We start from the raw sequence: 13,801 nt of genomic DNA on the forward strand, positions 1-13,801 counted from the left end.
GTGAAAATTTTCAAACGCATTTTTGTATAGTTTTTTGGGATGAACAATTAAAACAAATGATGCAGAAAGCTTATTTTTTGGTCTAAAATATAATTTGTATACTCTTTATCACAAAACAATTGCGATAGCCAGAAAAAAAAAATAGTTCAAGATTTCGCTAACGAAATTTTGTATGGAAACTTTCGTTTCACATCAGCATACGTACCAGGCTTTAACGAAAAAAAACGTCGAGTATTCTGTCAAAAGTCATAATAAAAAAAAATCAAAATTAATTTAAAATCAACAGAAAATAAATTTTAAAGAAAGAAATAAATGAATGAATAGTGAAAAAACCGTCACCACTCTGCTCTTGGAGTAAAGAAAAATGCACAGGACCCGATGGTATTTTTTCGTTAACATGTCCGCTGTTGACTTGGAGACTTCAAAATTTTTCGTTTCGCTTCAGCTGCGTACAGATATAACGGTAAAAGGATGATCTTTTTTTTGAAACTTGATTGCATGCATGTGAAGTTTCAAGTTTCCTTTAACTATTTTCCAACTAACACAACCAGCTTGTTAAGGACCATTTTCTTGTTTGTTTTAATTACCATTTACTTAAGTAGCCATTAAATTTAACAGAACCTTTTAAATTTGCAGTTATAATTTGGGTTTCTTCACGATTATTGGAACCCAGTTAGATTTAAAGTCCCATTAAAAAATGCACTTCCCCTTTTCCATTCAAACTTCCAATTTTCCCATTCAAACAATTGGAAAATCCTTTGTCCCTAGATATTTTTTTGAAGCGTTAATGGAACTTTCGAGTGCAATTTTAACTAATACCGCAGTTATCGTTAATTGTAGTTTCTCTAACAATAAGGGCCAGTTGTACAAATATTTAATCCGTGGATCTGCAACTTTTATCTTCTGAAATCGGTAGCAAGGCTGAAGTTTAGCACTGGTTCAAGGTTCATAGTCAGCTATTACATGAAGCCTCAAGAGGCGCGCCTCTTTTCAAAACCAATGAGTGCAAAAGAGAAAGAAGATAAAACAAAAAATTATCCGACCGGAGAGTCGTGGGCCAAAATTCCGAGACTCTTTTTTGACGTTTCTTTTTCCACTCTTTCTTTTTTCAACATTCCCTTTCATTTCTTTTTGCTTCTTGGTGGAATACAACAACAACAATACTGAAATCAAAAAAGAAATGTCAAATTTGAGTCTTTGATTCAAGAGGCATCGTGTAATAGTACGCGCCTCACAGAATGATTATCAAAAGAAAATTCGAAAAAAGAGTCAAGCCTCTTGAGGCTTCATGTAATAGCTGACATATATGTAGAAACAGTCACATTCATGCTTGAACCGAAGTTGACCCGCAGCTAATCCGCCAAAATCGGTGGGTTAAATTCCTGAACCAAGGCTAATCCACGTTTGTACAACTGGCACTAAGACTATTGGGCCTTGGCTACACATCAGTGTTGTGATCACGTTCCAATTCACATTTTCTAGAAACAAACGTCAAAAAGAGGGAAATCCTCACCCCTCTTGTCCACAACCTGACCTATTAGGCGATTGAAAAATCACCGTGTAGGCCGGCACATTAAATTTAACTGAAAGTGAAGAAAATCAAATCTGGAAAAACTCTGGAATAATGGAGCCATTAAATTTAATCAAGAAAATTGATCAAAATTAAAAAAAGTTGTTTTATAAAAAGAAGAAACATTTGAGCGAAGCTCAAGGAAACTATCACTTGCGTTGGATGTATAATGCCTTACGGCCATATTATTCACTAGTTTAAAAAATACATCGGATGTAAAGAAATTGAAAGGTCAAAAATAAATCCAAATCCATAATATTCATTATCTCACAGAGAAAAAAATGATAATTTTTAACTATTTTCATAGTTAAAATTGGGATAACTATTTTGGATTTGGATTTATTTTTGACATTTGACAATTTTACATCCAGATGTATTTTTTAAACTAGTGAATAATATGGCCGTTATAGAGGTTATTATAAAATGAATAAAAAAAAATTCATTGATTTCCATTTTATTTATTGGTTCACCACTGAATGTATTCATTAAAAAGCTCTATAAAAGAATTCAGTCTCAAGTTCCAATTTTCACAAAAAAAAAGCTTTTGTGGATAGAAAAGCTTAAATAAATTGTCATTTTTTCACCTTGTGGAAGGTCATCCCACATCAATGTATAAGTGCGGCGAATTGAATAATTTTTGCTATGCAAAATGGAGATAACGAAAAATCTGAGACAGTCGTTCGCCGTTCCCGTTGGTCTACTCAAGAGAAAAAATCCGGTTGGGATAAAATCTCTGTGGAAAAGTTCAAAAAAGATACAAAAAACTATTTAAATTGTTTTTAATTAAACCAATACAATTAATTTGTTAACGTAAGTTTAAAAAAAAAATTAAAAATTTTTTAGTGTTTCCGGTAATTATTTGCAATTTTTCTTATAACTTGGAATCCATTTTTTTTCTTTTCCTGCTAAATACTCATTTGATTAAATTTCAATTTTATGCTGTTGTGCAATAATAAATTTTGTTTATTTTCTTTTTTTTTTATCTTGGCAACATACCAAATCAGTAAAGATTATAAATTTCATTTTCATTGTTCTTTTTTATTTGTTACAAAATTTTGCAAATGCACCGGCGAATTTGTATGACCTTTACTTATCAAATAGAGGTCAAATGGAGTCTGCTGATGACTTATGGAGAAAATTAACACATTTTTTTTGTTTTCCTTCCCCATTTCAGGAAAATGCCAATCAAGTCAATCTTAGCTCGTCAAATCTTTGACTCACGTGGCAACCCAACAGTGGAAGTTGATCTTACCACTGAATTGGGACTTTTCCGTGCCGCTGTTCCATCCGGTGCTTCCACTGGTGTCCATGAGGCCCTCGAACTCCGTGATGAAGAGAAGAACAACTACCATGGCAAAGGTGTCAAGAAGGCCGTCGATCACATCAACAAATCTCTTGCCCCCGAAGTCATTAAAGCTGGCTTAGAAGTCACTCAGCAAGAAGACATCGACAACTTCATGCTCAAGTTGGACGGAACCGAAAACAAGTCCAAATTCGGTGCCAACGCCATTTTGGGTATCTCCCTTGCCGTGTGCAAAGCTGGAGCAGCCAAGAAAGGCATTCCATTGTACAAACACATTGCCGACTTGGCCGGAAACAAGGACATCATTTTGCCTGTTCCCGCTTTCAATGTCATCAACGGTGGCTCCCACGCTGGCAACAAATTGGCCATGCAAGAGTTCATGATCTTGCCAACTGGAGCATCATCCTTCACCGAAGCCATGAAAATTGGCTCCGAGGTGTACCATCACTTGAAGAAGGTCATCAAGGACAAATTCGGTTTGGATGCTACCGCTGTCGGTGATGAGGGTGGTTTCGCACCCAACATTCAAGAGAACAAGGAAGCTTTGATTTTGATTCAAGATGCCATCGCCAAGGGCGGATACACTGGCAAGGTCGAAATCGGCATGGATGTTGCTGCTTCTGAATTCCACAAAGATGGAGTCTACGATTTGGACTTTAAGAATCCAGCCAGTGACAAGGCATTGTGGTTGTCGCCAGAGAAACTTACCGACTTGTATCTTGGTTTCGTTAAGGAGTTCCCAATTGTTAGTATTGAGGATCCCTTTGACCAGGACCATTGGGATGCATGGAGCAAAATTACTGCCACAACTCCAATTCAAATTGTCGGTGATGATTTGACTGTGACCAATCCTAAGCGTATTGCTACTGCCGTTGAGAAGAAGGCCTGCAACTGTTTGTTGTTGAAGGTTAACCAAATCGGTACTGTTACCGAATCTATTAAGGCTCATTTGTTGGCCAAGAGCAATGGCTGGGGTACTATGGTTTCTCATAGGTCTGGTGAGACTGAGGATACCTTTATCGCTGATTTGGTTGTTGGTTTGAGCACTGGCCAGATTAAGACTGGAGCTCCATGCCGATCGGAACGTTTGGCCAAGTATAACCAAATTCTCCGCATTGAGGAGGAATTGGGAGCTGCTGCCAAATATGCTGGCAAATCTTTCCGTAAGCCACAGTAAAGTGGGGGAGATTGATTTAAATATGGTCGAGCATCTCACAAAATTTAAGTTTTATTATTTTATTTAAAAAAAAAAGAAATATTTGTATTGTAATTCCATCGATGATGGTGCAACATTTAATGTGAAACAAATTTATATTCATAATGAAGGAGGCACTCTAATGTAAAGACATTTTTTTGCTTTTTTCAAATTAGATATCGTTAATTGTTGTTGCTGTTAGACATAAGCGTTTAAGTTCACCAATAAAAAAAAAAAAAACAAAACAAAAAAAGATGAAATTATTTTTTCTATTTGGAAAAGTTTTATTTACAGGAAGAGCCCCACCCATAGCAGTTTTGACATTTGAGTGATAGCATACATTTTTTGGTGTTCTTAGGAATTGTATGTATATATCATTGTAACGTTGGTGAACCTCGTGGCGCATTTGGAAGGAAAACGGTATGTTTATTAGGGTATGTCAAAGTGCTTAACTATGGAATTTTCAAATGAAATAGCTTTTAAGATTTGCATTGCTTATCAAAATTAAGTTCTACAGACTTCCTAATTTAGTGCAGAAAAAGTTTAGAACAGACCTATTATGTTTTTTTTTTGTATCAGCCACTCCACTTGTCAAATGAGAAAACGGCCATTCCATTTGCATTTTTAGGACATTTCACTCTTATTACCCAGTTTATCTCGTTGAAAAAGCTATACAACTTGGTGGGTCTTAAGGGCTTATGATAAAGTTGAAGTTTTAAGAAAAACTAATTCAAAATAGCTAAATTATTAACAAACAAAGGCGGTAACGGAGAAGACTTGTACGCGGTAACTTTATCTGTGAATAATTTGGCTACATTTAAGTAGTTTTTTCGTGGAAATTCTAGAACATCATCCTTATCATGAGCCCTTAAGACCTACCAAGTATCAAGAAAAAAGATTGCTTCTTCAACGAGATAGACTGGAAACAAGGTCAATATGTCTTCTCCGTTACTTTAGAAAGGCCGAAAAGTAAAGTTGTTTTACTCGATTAAGAATTTAAATACAAGAAATTCATATGTAAACAATGAAAATTCCAAACCAAGTTATGAACGGTTTTTTAAAACAAATAAAAGAGACATTCGAAATATAATTTTATGAAAAACACCTATTTTTTTAGTATTTTTTTTCAGTTAGTTTCTTATTTTTGAGAACTTTTCAAAGAATTCAAAAAATCTCAAACTTACAGGATTTGCATGAGCAAAAACTTAGATTTAAAAAATAATATTTGACAGAAAAACCGGAAAAAGAATTATTTTTGCACAACATTTTGACCGTTTTCAATAGTTTTTTATTAATATCTTTTTTATTTTAATATAGATAGATAAATAAAATTTATACGGTATATAGATAAAAGGCAGGACTATTTTTACATTCAAAATTCGGAGATATCGGTAAAAAAATTAGGTACATTTTTTTAGAATAATTAAGTTTTTTTTTCAACTTCAACCGATTTGAGCGAGACAAAGACGATTTTTTTTTAACATATTCATAAACCTCAAACCCTTATACAACTTTTGACCACTGTTAGATTTAAAAATTAGAGTACTTTTTTTCCGCCATACAATAGTGACACAGCCTAATGTATATTATTATATCGCTATCGTTTATTAGTTTGTTTTTATTTTTGCTTCTATTTTATCGAAAGAGGTATCAAAATTTGCTTATTTTTAAGTACTTTCTAAAGGAGATTGCTAAAAAAAACATGAAAAAAAACATCGATTAAAATAGACCTACATGGCTTGAAAAGTTATCAATCGTTGATAACAAATATAAAATGTTTACTATACCATACCACTGTATAGTCTTCAAATCATACATTTCTGTGTATTTTTTTCGACAAAAGTACAATAACTTAGGCGATGGAAAAAAGTAACGTTGCAGTTAACTTTTTAGCAAACTCATAAAATTTTTTTAAATACCCCCCTCCCTCAAAAACGATTTGGAGAAAGGCTGGGTAAAACATGTTTTAATTATTTTATATATGTAATCTCACGTTAAAATCCAATAAAAAGCTCACAATTACGTTTAAATGTTGAAATAAAGGTCAAGTTCAATTCAAATTTTACATGTGGAGACAATTTTGTATCACTTAACTTTGATATTAAAATGTTCACTTTTATTTGACAAAACAAAAAAACGAAAACCGTTATGGTCGATGAAAAAACTAGAAAGATAGAAAGATTTTAGCTTTTAGTTTTCGGTGTTCAACTCAAAATTTATAAGAGAATTAAAAAAATGTATGCACTTAATTATGTAAGATTTTGAAAAAAAAAAAACTATTTTTTAACTTTTTTTTAAATTTTTTTATTTATGTTTGAGACTTTTTTTTTCAAAACCTATTTATTAAAAACATTCATTTAAAAATTAAATATCGATGGCTATGAAAGGGCCTCGTAAGAACTTTTGAGCAAAAGTTTAATTTTCTCAAAACGATTCAAAGGATTTTGATGAAAAAATTCAAATGTTTACAAGGTCTATTTTTTGATAGTAAGTTGTTGCTTCGAAAATCATTAGAAATGGTACGGAACGTTTTGTTTAAATTTCTTTCAAACCACTGATTCAATTTCAACAAAATAAAATTCTGAAAAAAATTGATATACAAAAATTGAACAATCAAATTTTTATTTTAGATTAATATTTTCTACAAAGTGGTATTTTAAATTGATGCAGGGTAGGACTAAATACCAATTATTTAACAACTGTAGAGACATTTTGATTAATTGCATACAATGCGATACCTAACATACGGTTCTATTTTACTGACGTACACATCACCAATGTGATAATGCTTATCCAAAAAAGCTTGCTTTCGACATAATAAGATATTTAAATGATTGTTACCACATCTTCATATATTTTTCTATAAATTGTAATTTTTGTATCTATGTATAAAAGTTATTATCAGCCTTCTTGAATAAAAGTCATTAAATGTAATTATTTAACGATTAAATGATTAACAATTTAAGATTAATTTAATTAATATTGTTATGTGTTTTAAAGATTAAAAATACTAATGGCAAATTTCATAAAGTTTTACGTCCTCAATTGGCGTTTTTTTTTTCAAATCCTTTTAAATGTTAATGAAATCGGTCATTAGATATATTATTAAATACAAGAAAAAATAAATTTCAATTCGTTTAACGGACAACTTTTATACCTTTTTATGTTTATTCAATTGACCCAAAGTTAAACTCTATTTTTTGATATGGAATGATTTTAAAAGGGATTCAGAGAAAAACTTACCACGCTTTTTGAATATAACTTTTCGGTTGCTTCTTCTAACATCTTAGACAATAACTTGACTGCAAGGAAATATTATTTTACCAGCAGTTGGAAAACTCTAAAAAAATGTGTGCTTATTCAGTTGACGCAAAGTGTATCCCTCATTCGTAGTCTAATGGATCAAAAAAAGAAAATTTGTTTGTTATTTTTTTACAAAATATTTATTAAAACCTTTAACCATCAATCATTTTCACTTAATTCTAGATCTCCTCGATCTCATTTTACATGCCAAAAGATGACAATGCAATTTTAACGATGAAAAAAACAACCTCCCACAATGAATACAATAATGTTTCGTCGGTAGAGTATGGTCATCTAAATGCTGATCAAGATACTTTCTCGAATGGAATGCCTTATGGCAATGTTCTCTAGGACATCTCAACAATTGTTTAACTTCTATACTATGCATCTTTTTTTCGTGTTTTTTTAACTTGAACGAATTTGAAAACAATCGCCCACAATAAAAACACAAAACATTCAATTCGTTGTGTAAATTCAAATGTTTTATATTCGATTCTTCGCCGAGTGATATTTCTCCACATTTGAGACACTCAAACATATCTTTGCTTTTTGATATATAAACTTGAGGCTTATTTTTGATTAATTTCGGTTGCTGTTCATTGAAGTTGATATTTTCAACAATATCGTCCTCTTCATCACTAAAGTCATCATCTGCTAAAACTCCTACATCAACTTTTTGGACTGATTCGCTGAAATCTACTTGAATACCACGTTCTCGTTTTGGAACTTTCTTATCAGTCGTATATTCCAGATACTTGGTCTCATTTGCTAACAATTGTTTAATTTTTTTATTGTGGGTGAATACAGTCAGAACACAAACGTATTGTGGCAGTTCTTGTACTTTAGGAGGAGGTTGATTTTGTAAGGGTAAAGATGCAACTTTAATTAGGGGCTCTGTTAAAGGAAGATTTATATCAGGAAACGATGTGTTTGTAAGTCTTTTATTTGATATCATTTTCTCGGAAAAATGTCGATTGCAGATTCTCGTGCTACACAGACAATGGGTAAGTCCTATTTGACTTAGCCACAATTGACGGCGGGATTCAACGTTTGGAAATCGATATAAAGTTTTACTGTCTTTACATTTGAGAACACACTCAAATAAACCGTTTTTATAGTTTTCTGGGAAGATAACTTCTGCCCTTGATGCTACACTCGATGTGAATGAATGATTCTTATGACCTAAAGAGTTGACAACGCTATTTGAATTATTAGGCGGACTTACAATGTTTTCCGATGTTGTAGGTCCATCACCATTTAAAGATACAGGTTTTACTGATGCATTTTCAAGCTCATCAATAAAAGTACATTGCGAGGGTAAATTCATGTCTGGAACTGCACATTTGGTAATGGTTTTCAAGCCTCTCATTGCTGGCGAAAAGTGATTGTCACAAAGTGTCGCTCTGCGAGACAATCTGCTTGTTTCTGGCAAGCCTAATTTTTTGATCCATATTTTGTATGATGGCAAATCTTGGGGGAATTTATGAAGCATCTTATAGGTTTTACATTTGAGATAACATTTACTTGATTTTGAAGTAATCATTGTACATTGGCTAGATTTGGTAGGATTCTTTGTAATGTTGTTTGGTTCGGTATCACTTTCGGTTGCATCTTCTTTTCCAGGTATATTTCTATCGGGAAAAGATGGTGCAATATTTCTACTATTTGTTAATTGGCGTGATGAGAAATGATTGGCACAAAGATACATGGAATTTGTCTTGGAGCGATTCGATGGTATATCGAGTTGTAAGATTTTTAACCATTCTTTGGCGGCTTCCCAGTTTTCGGGGAAACTATATAGTTTAGTGACATTCTTACAATTAAGAATACATTTTTGTGTTTTGTTTGTTGTAGATGAGGATTTGACATCGGACATTTTAATTATAATTAAAAATAATAATAATCTATGTAATGTTTTCGTTTTTGCTTTTGATTTTTATAAAAATTTGTGTTGTCAATAATTGCCACAGAATATGCACACTAATGATAGTTGAGTATCCGGATTCGATTTCGTCGGTATATTCAGTGAAAATTTTGTTGTTGTTGTAAATGGGTGCGTTCACATACGGACAGATACCCTATCCAAGATACCTAAATATCCGATACGTTTGTGAACACGAATCAGCTGTTCATCAAATCTCCCATAAGATACACGAGAATCCAGAAATTTTTAGGATACCTTTGGATGTTTTTGCTTGTCAACACAGCTGAACAATCAGCTGAGATTTTATATGGGATTACAACAACACAAAGGTATCCGGATACCCTTGGATCGGTACGTGAACGCACCCAATAACGTGAGATTTTATTCCATTGGAAAGATCTGTTCATTTACCACCATTCTAAAGTGCCTGGCTACACGGTGATTTTTCAATAGCCTAAGCAGTGAGTTTGTCCGCTATTACATGAAGCCTCAAGAGGCTTGACTCTTTTTTTGATTTTTCTTTTGATAATCATTCTGTGAGGCGCGTACTATTACACGATGCCTCTTGAGTCAAAGACTCAAATTTGACATTTCTTTTTTGATTTCAGTATTGTTGTTGTTGTATTCCAATAAGAAGCAAAAAGAAATGAAAGGGAATGTTGAAAAAAGAAAGAGTGGAAAAAGAAACGTCAAAAAGAGTCTCGAAATTTTGGCCCACGACTCTCCGGTCGGATAATTTTTTGTTTATCTTCTTTCTCTTTTGCACTCATTGGTTTTGAAAAGAGGCGCGCCTCTTGAGGCTTCATGTAATAGCTGACTTTGTTGGCAAGAGGGATGAGGAGTGAAGGGGGAAGATGCTCACGAAGGGAACTGAATTTTCTGAGGGTAGTACAGTTCCATTGCTAAATTGTTCCTCCTTTTTGACTTTTGTTCCTAGAAAATGTAAAAGTGGAACGTGATTGGGCACAACACTGTGTAGCCACCGCATGTGATTTTTCAATCGATTGAAAAATCACTGTGTAGCCAGGCACTTGGGGAGTAAAAAATAAAAATTAAAAGCACGTATTAATTGTTTGGCTCTTTAATTAAAAAAGTATTCATTCTATAGGAAAATTGTGAATTTAAAAAAGAAAAATAATATAAATTAGTGTCAAAAACGTCCTTGCAAATTTTCTGTAAGATGAGTGTTTTCGAGGTATTGATCAAAACGTATTTTTCAAAACTGCTGGCGTGTGGAAAGCTATACAAGACAAAACACATAGTCACCCGACAAACAATTATGGTTCTATAAAGCTTTACAGATGCAATTGTTGCTTCTGTAACGCATTATAGAAGCAAAATTGTTAATAGGGCAAGCCTCTTTTAATTATCCTGCATTGCTGCATTCAAATTTTGATGCCTCTACAATTTTGACTAGATTTGTTTTTTCGGTCGCTTCATGGTGCTTCAAGAGGCATAATGTAATAGTACGCGCCTCACAGAATGATTATCAAAAGAAAATTAGAAAAAAGAGTCAAGCCTACTCTTCAGGCTTCGTGTAATAGTCAGCTATTACACGGGGGTCACCCCAGGTTATCATGGGACAAGCTATCATGAGACATCATACGACAAGTTATCATGAGCAACCTATCATGACGCAACTGATCATGATCATACGGTTTGATTCGAACAAATTCATTTTTAGTTCATTCTATTTGACTCCTCCTTTTTTGGAAGGACTTCTATTTGGTGGTTGTTTTTCTTTATTTATTTTTTATTTTTGAGGTTTAGGTTTATTTTTTTTTAGACGGAATTTTGCGTTGATTGATATGTGCGAAGGGTGTTTGGTTTTTTGCAATTTTTTTGTGTGTTTTTTTATGAAGGGAATGAGAAGTAGGTAGGGACATAGTTTTTTTTATCTTCTATATAGGATGTGATTATGTACCTTACGGCTTTTTTATGAATTTAGGGTGTGTGGTCTAGGTGGTTTTCGTGGGAAGGAAAGACGTATGGTGTATTAAGTATAACTATATAGAGCGAGGGAGAAAAAAATGTGTCAAGATCTTTATTCTTGCTTTTTTTTGCATGAACAAAATGAGAGGTAACATATGTATATAAGTAGGGATATACTGATTTTTTTGCATTGTTTTCCTTCCTATGTGGGTTATTGCAAATATTTTTTTATGATTTTGGGGTGTGTGGTTTAGAAAAAAATCATTCGAGACGTATGGTTTGGTGTCTATTGTGTATATAGGTATAGAGCGAGGGAGAGAAAAATGTGCCAAGATCTTTATTCTTGCTTTTTTTTTGGCATGCAGAAAATTATATGGGTACATAAAACATTATATACAAAGGGATATACCTACTTACCTGTTGTTGATTGGATTATTGCAATTATTCTTTTTATGAATATGGGGTTTGTTTGTTTATGGTTTAGGTTTTTTTTTAATTCGGTGACGTATGGTGGCAAGTGTGTGGGTATATTAGGATAATGAGAAGAGAGGCAGAGAGGGAAAGATAGGTACCTATGTGCAAAGATTTTGATTCAATTGGTTTGGTTGATTGTAGGTAGGTAGGTACATAGCATAGGTAGGTAGGTAATTCTTTTCTGTCAACGCGAAAGGGATTTTGTGATTTGATTTTTTTATGCTGAACAGAATGAGATGTAGCATGAAGGTACCTAGTTAGGTGTGTAGGTACTTATATAGTTAATGCTCTTGTTTAATGATTCAAGTGATAAATAAATTGATAAAAGTTCAAATTAAATATTAAAAAATTAATCATTTTATAAAAGTTTTAGTGAATCGAAACTTAAGCATTTAAGTTCAACATAAATCTTTCTGTGACAGTTTAGGCAGAGGAAAAAGTAGAGAATAAGAGTTTATGTTCAACATAAATTATTAAAGTTACCATTCAGCAAATGACCCTTAATCGTTAAGAATGATGATAGGTAGTTGGCATCCGTAATAGGGTTAGGGTTGTCTGGTAGGTACCTATACTAGGTTGATGAGAGAGAGTAACGAACCACTGGGTCCACTTTTAGTTTTAGGTAGGTTATTTATAAATTTTGTTAGAATTTTGTTAGTGTTAGTTGTGTTAGAATTTTAAATTTTGTTAGAATTTTAAATTATCTAGTGGTTTGGAGTCGTTAAATACGGTGGGAGTGACCATAGCCGTAGCTAGGATTTCATTTCAGGGGGGGTTAGCTCAGACCAAACAAATTTTTTTTTAGAAATCACAATACTTTGTATCAACTATATGTAACTGCAGTCGATTCTAAATCCCGCTAAATCAAATAGTCATTTGAACTGTGTAGAAGCGAAAATTTGCCAATATCCTTTTTAAGTATTTTTAGGAGAGGAATTCGTAGTTAAAAGTTTAAAAAAGCCCTGCTTACGGTAAACGTAATTTAAAAATGGCCGAATATTCAGCGGCATCTCTAGTTTTGTAGGTACAAAGAGTGATAAGTTGGTTGATATAAATTGCGAGTGTTAGCGAGCAAGAAAATTTTTTTTAAGAAAGAAATTTTAACCAATCTAAGGCTTTATAAAAAAAATTATTTGGAACAATTTAATATATAAAACATTGAAAAATGGACTTTTTCTTGCACTGAAATTTTGTAGCAGAAAATTGACAGGTACATTCTATCTATTGAGTTCTAAATGAAATTAGCAATACTTAAAAACCAAAATTTTAAATAATCCAAGTTGTTTGACATGAGCTAATTACACTGGTCAACAAGGTTTTTGTTACAGAAACCAGGGTATACTTTTCTACAGGCTGAGCTCGAATCCGAAGTCAGAAAAATTCTATCACATCACGTTTTGGAGATATTCCCGATAGAAAATTGAAAATGCCGATTTTTACCAGTTTTCAAAGTTATTTTTCAGCGTTTACTTATTTTTTTTTAAATTAAATTTGTAACAGTTTCTAACAGAATTGTGTCAAAATTTGAAAGCGAAGCCCCAAGCACTTTGATTTCAAGTTATGATTTCTCGAGGAAGAAAATAGATATTTAAAAGATTTAAACGGATTTAGAGAGACAAAACTTTTAGAAACTGTTACAAATTCAATTTAAAAAAGAATAAGTAAACGCTAAAAAATAACCCTGAAAACTGGTAAAAAGCGGCATTTTCGATTTTCTAACGGGAATATCTCAAAAACTTGATGTGATCGAATTTTTCTGACTTCGGTTTCGAGCTCAGCACACAAAAAACCTATAGAAGAGTATACCCTGGTTTCTGTAACAAAAAAGAAGTTTAATTTTGTTGACCAGTGTTATACTTCACTTTGATATTTAACAATAAACTGAAATTGTTTAATTTTATAATTTGAAACAAAAGAATAACGAAATGTTGTAAATACAATGCTTTGCAAAAGTATAATCGCACCATATATAAAAATGCTATTTATAAAAATGCTATTTACGTATTGCAGCGACACCCTACTATTTTTTTATTAAAGGGGATCAAAAAACAAGAATATTGAGAAGAACAAAATGTCCCGTTACTTTCTCTTATAATTTTT

The 13,801-nt window shown here is 32.7% G+C and overlaps 1 protein-coding gene across 1 annotated transcript; it reads left to right on the forward strand.

Annotated features, from left to right (window-relative positions):
- The first annotated feature begins 2,226 nt into the window (after positions 1-2,226).
- LOC129906047 (enolase) lies at positions 2,227-4,205 on the forward strand. Its single transcript, XM_055981669.1, has 2 exons — positions 2,227-2,380; positions 2,745-4,205. The coding sequence occupies exon 2, from the start codon at positions 2,749-2,751 to the stop codon at positions 4,048-4,050; it is 1,302 nt and encodes a 433-aa protein (XP_055837644.1). The 5' UTR covers positions 2,227-2,380; positions 2,745-2,748; the 3' UTR covers positions 4,051-4,205.
- Positions 4,206-13,801: the final 9,596 nt, after the last annotated feature.

The sequence above is a fragment of the Episyrphus balteatus genome, chromosome 1, assembly GCF_945859705.1.
Source record: "Episyrphus balteatus chromosome 1, idEpiBalt1.1, whole genome shotgun sequence".
Lineage (NCBI taxonomy): Eukaryota > Metazoa > Arthropoda > Insecta > Diptera > Syrphidae > Episyrphus > Episyrphus balteatus.

Bases quoted from the DNA above. Each gene is read 5' to 3' on its own strand.
- LOC129906047 (XM_055981669.1), top strand. From the start codon at position 2,749: ATGCCAATCAAGTCAATCTTAGCTCGTCAAATCTTTGACTCACGTGGC.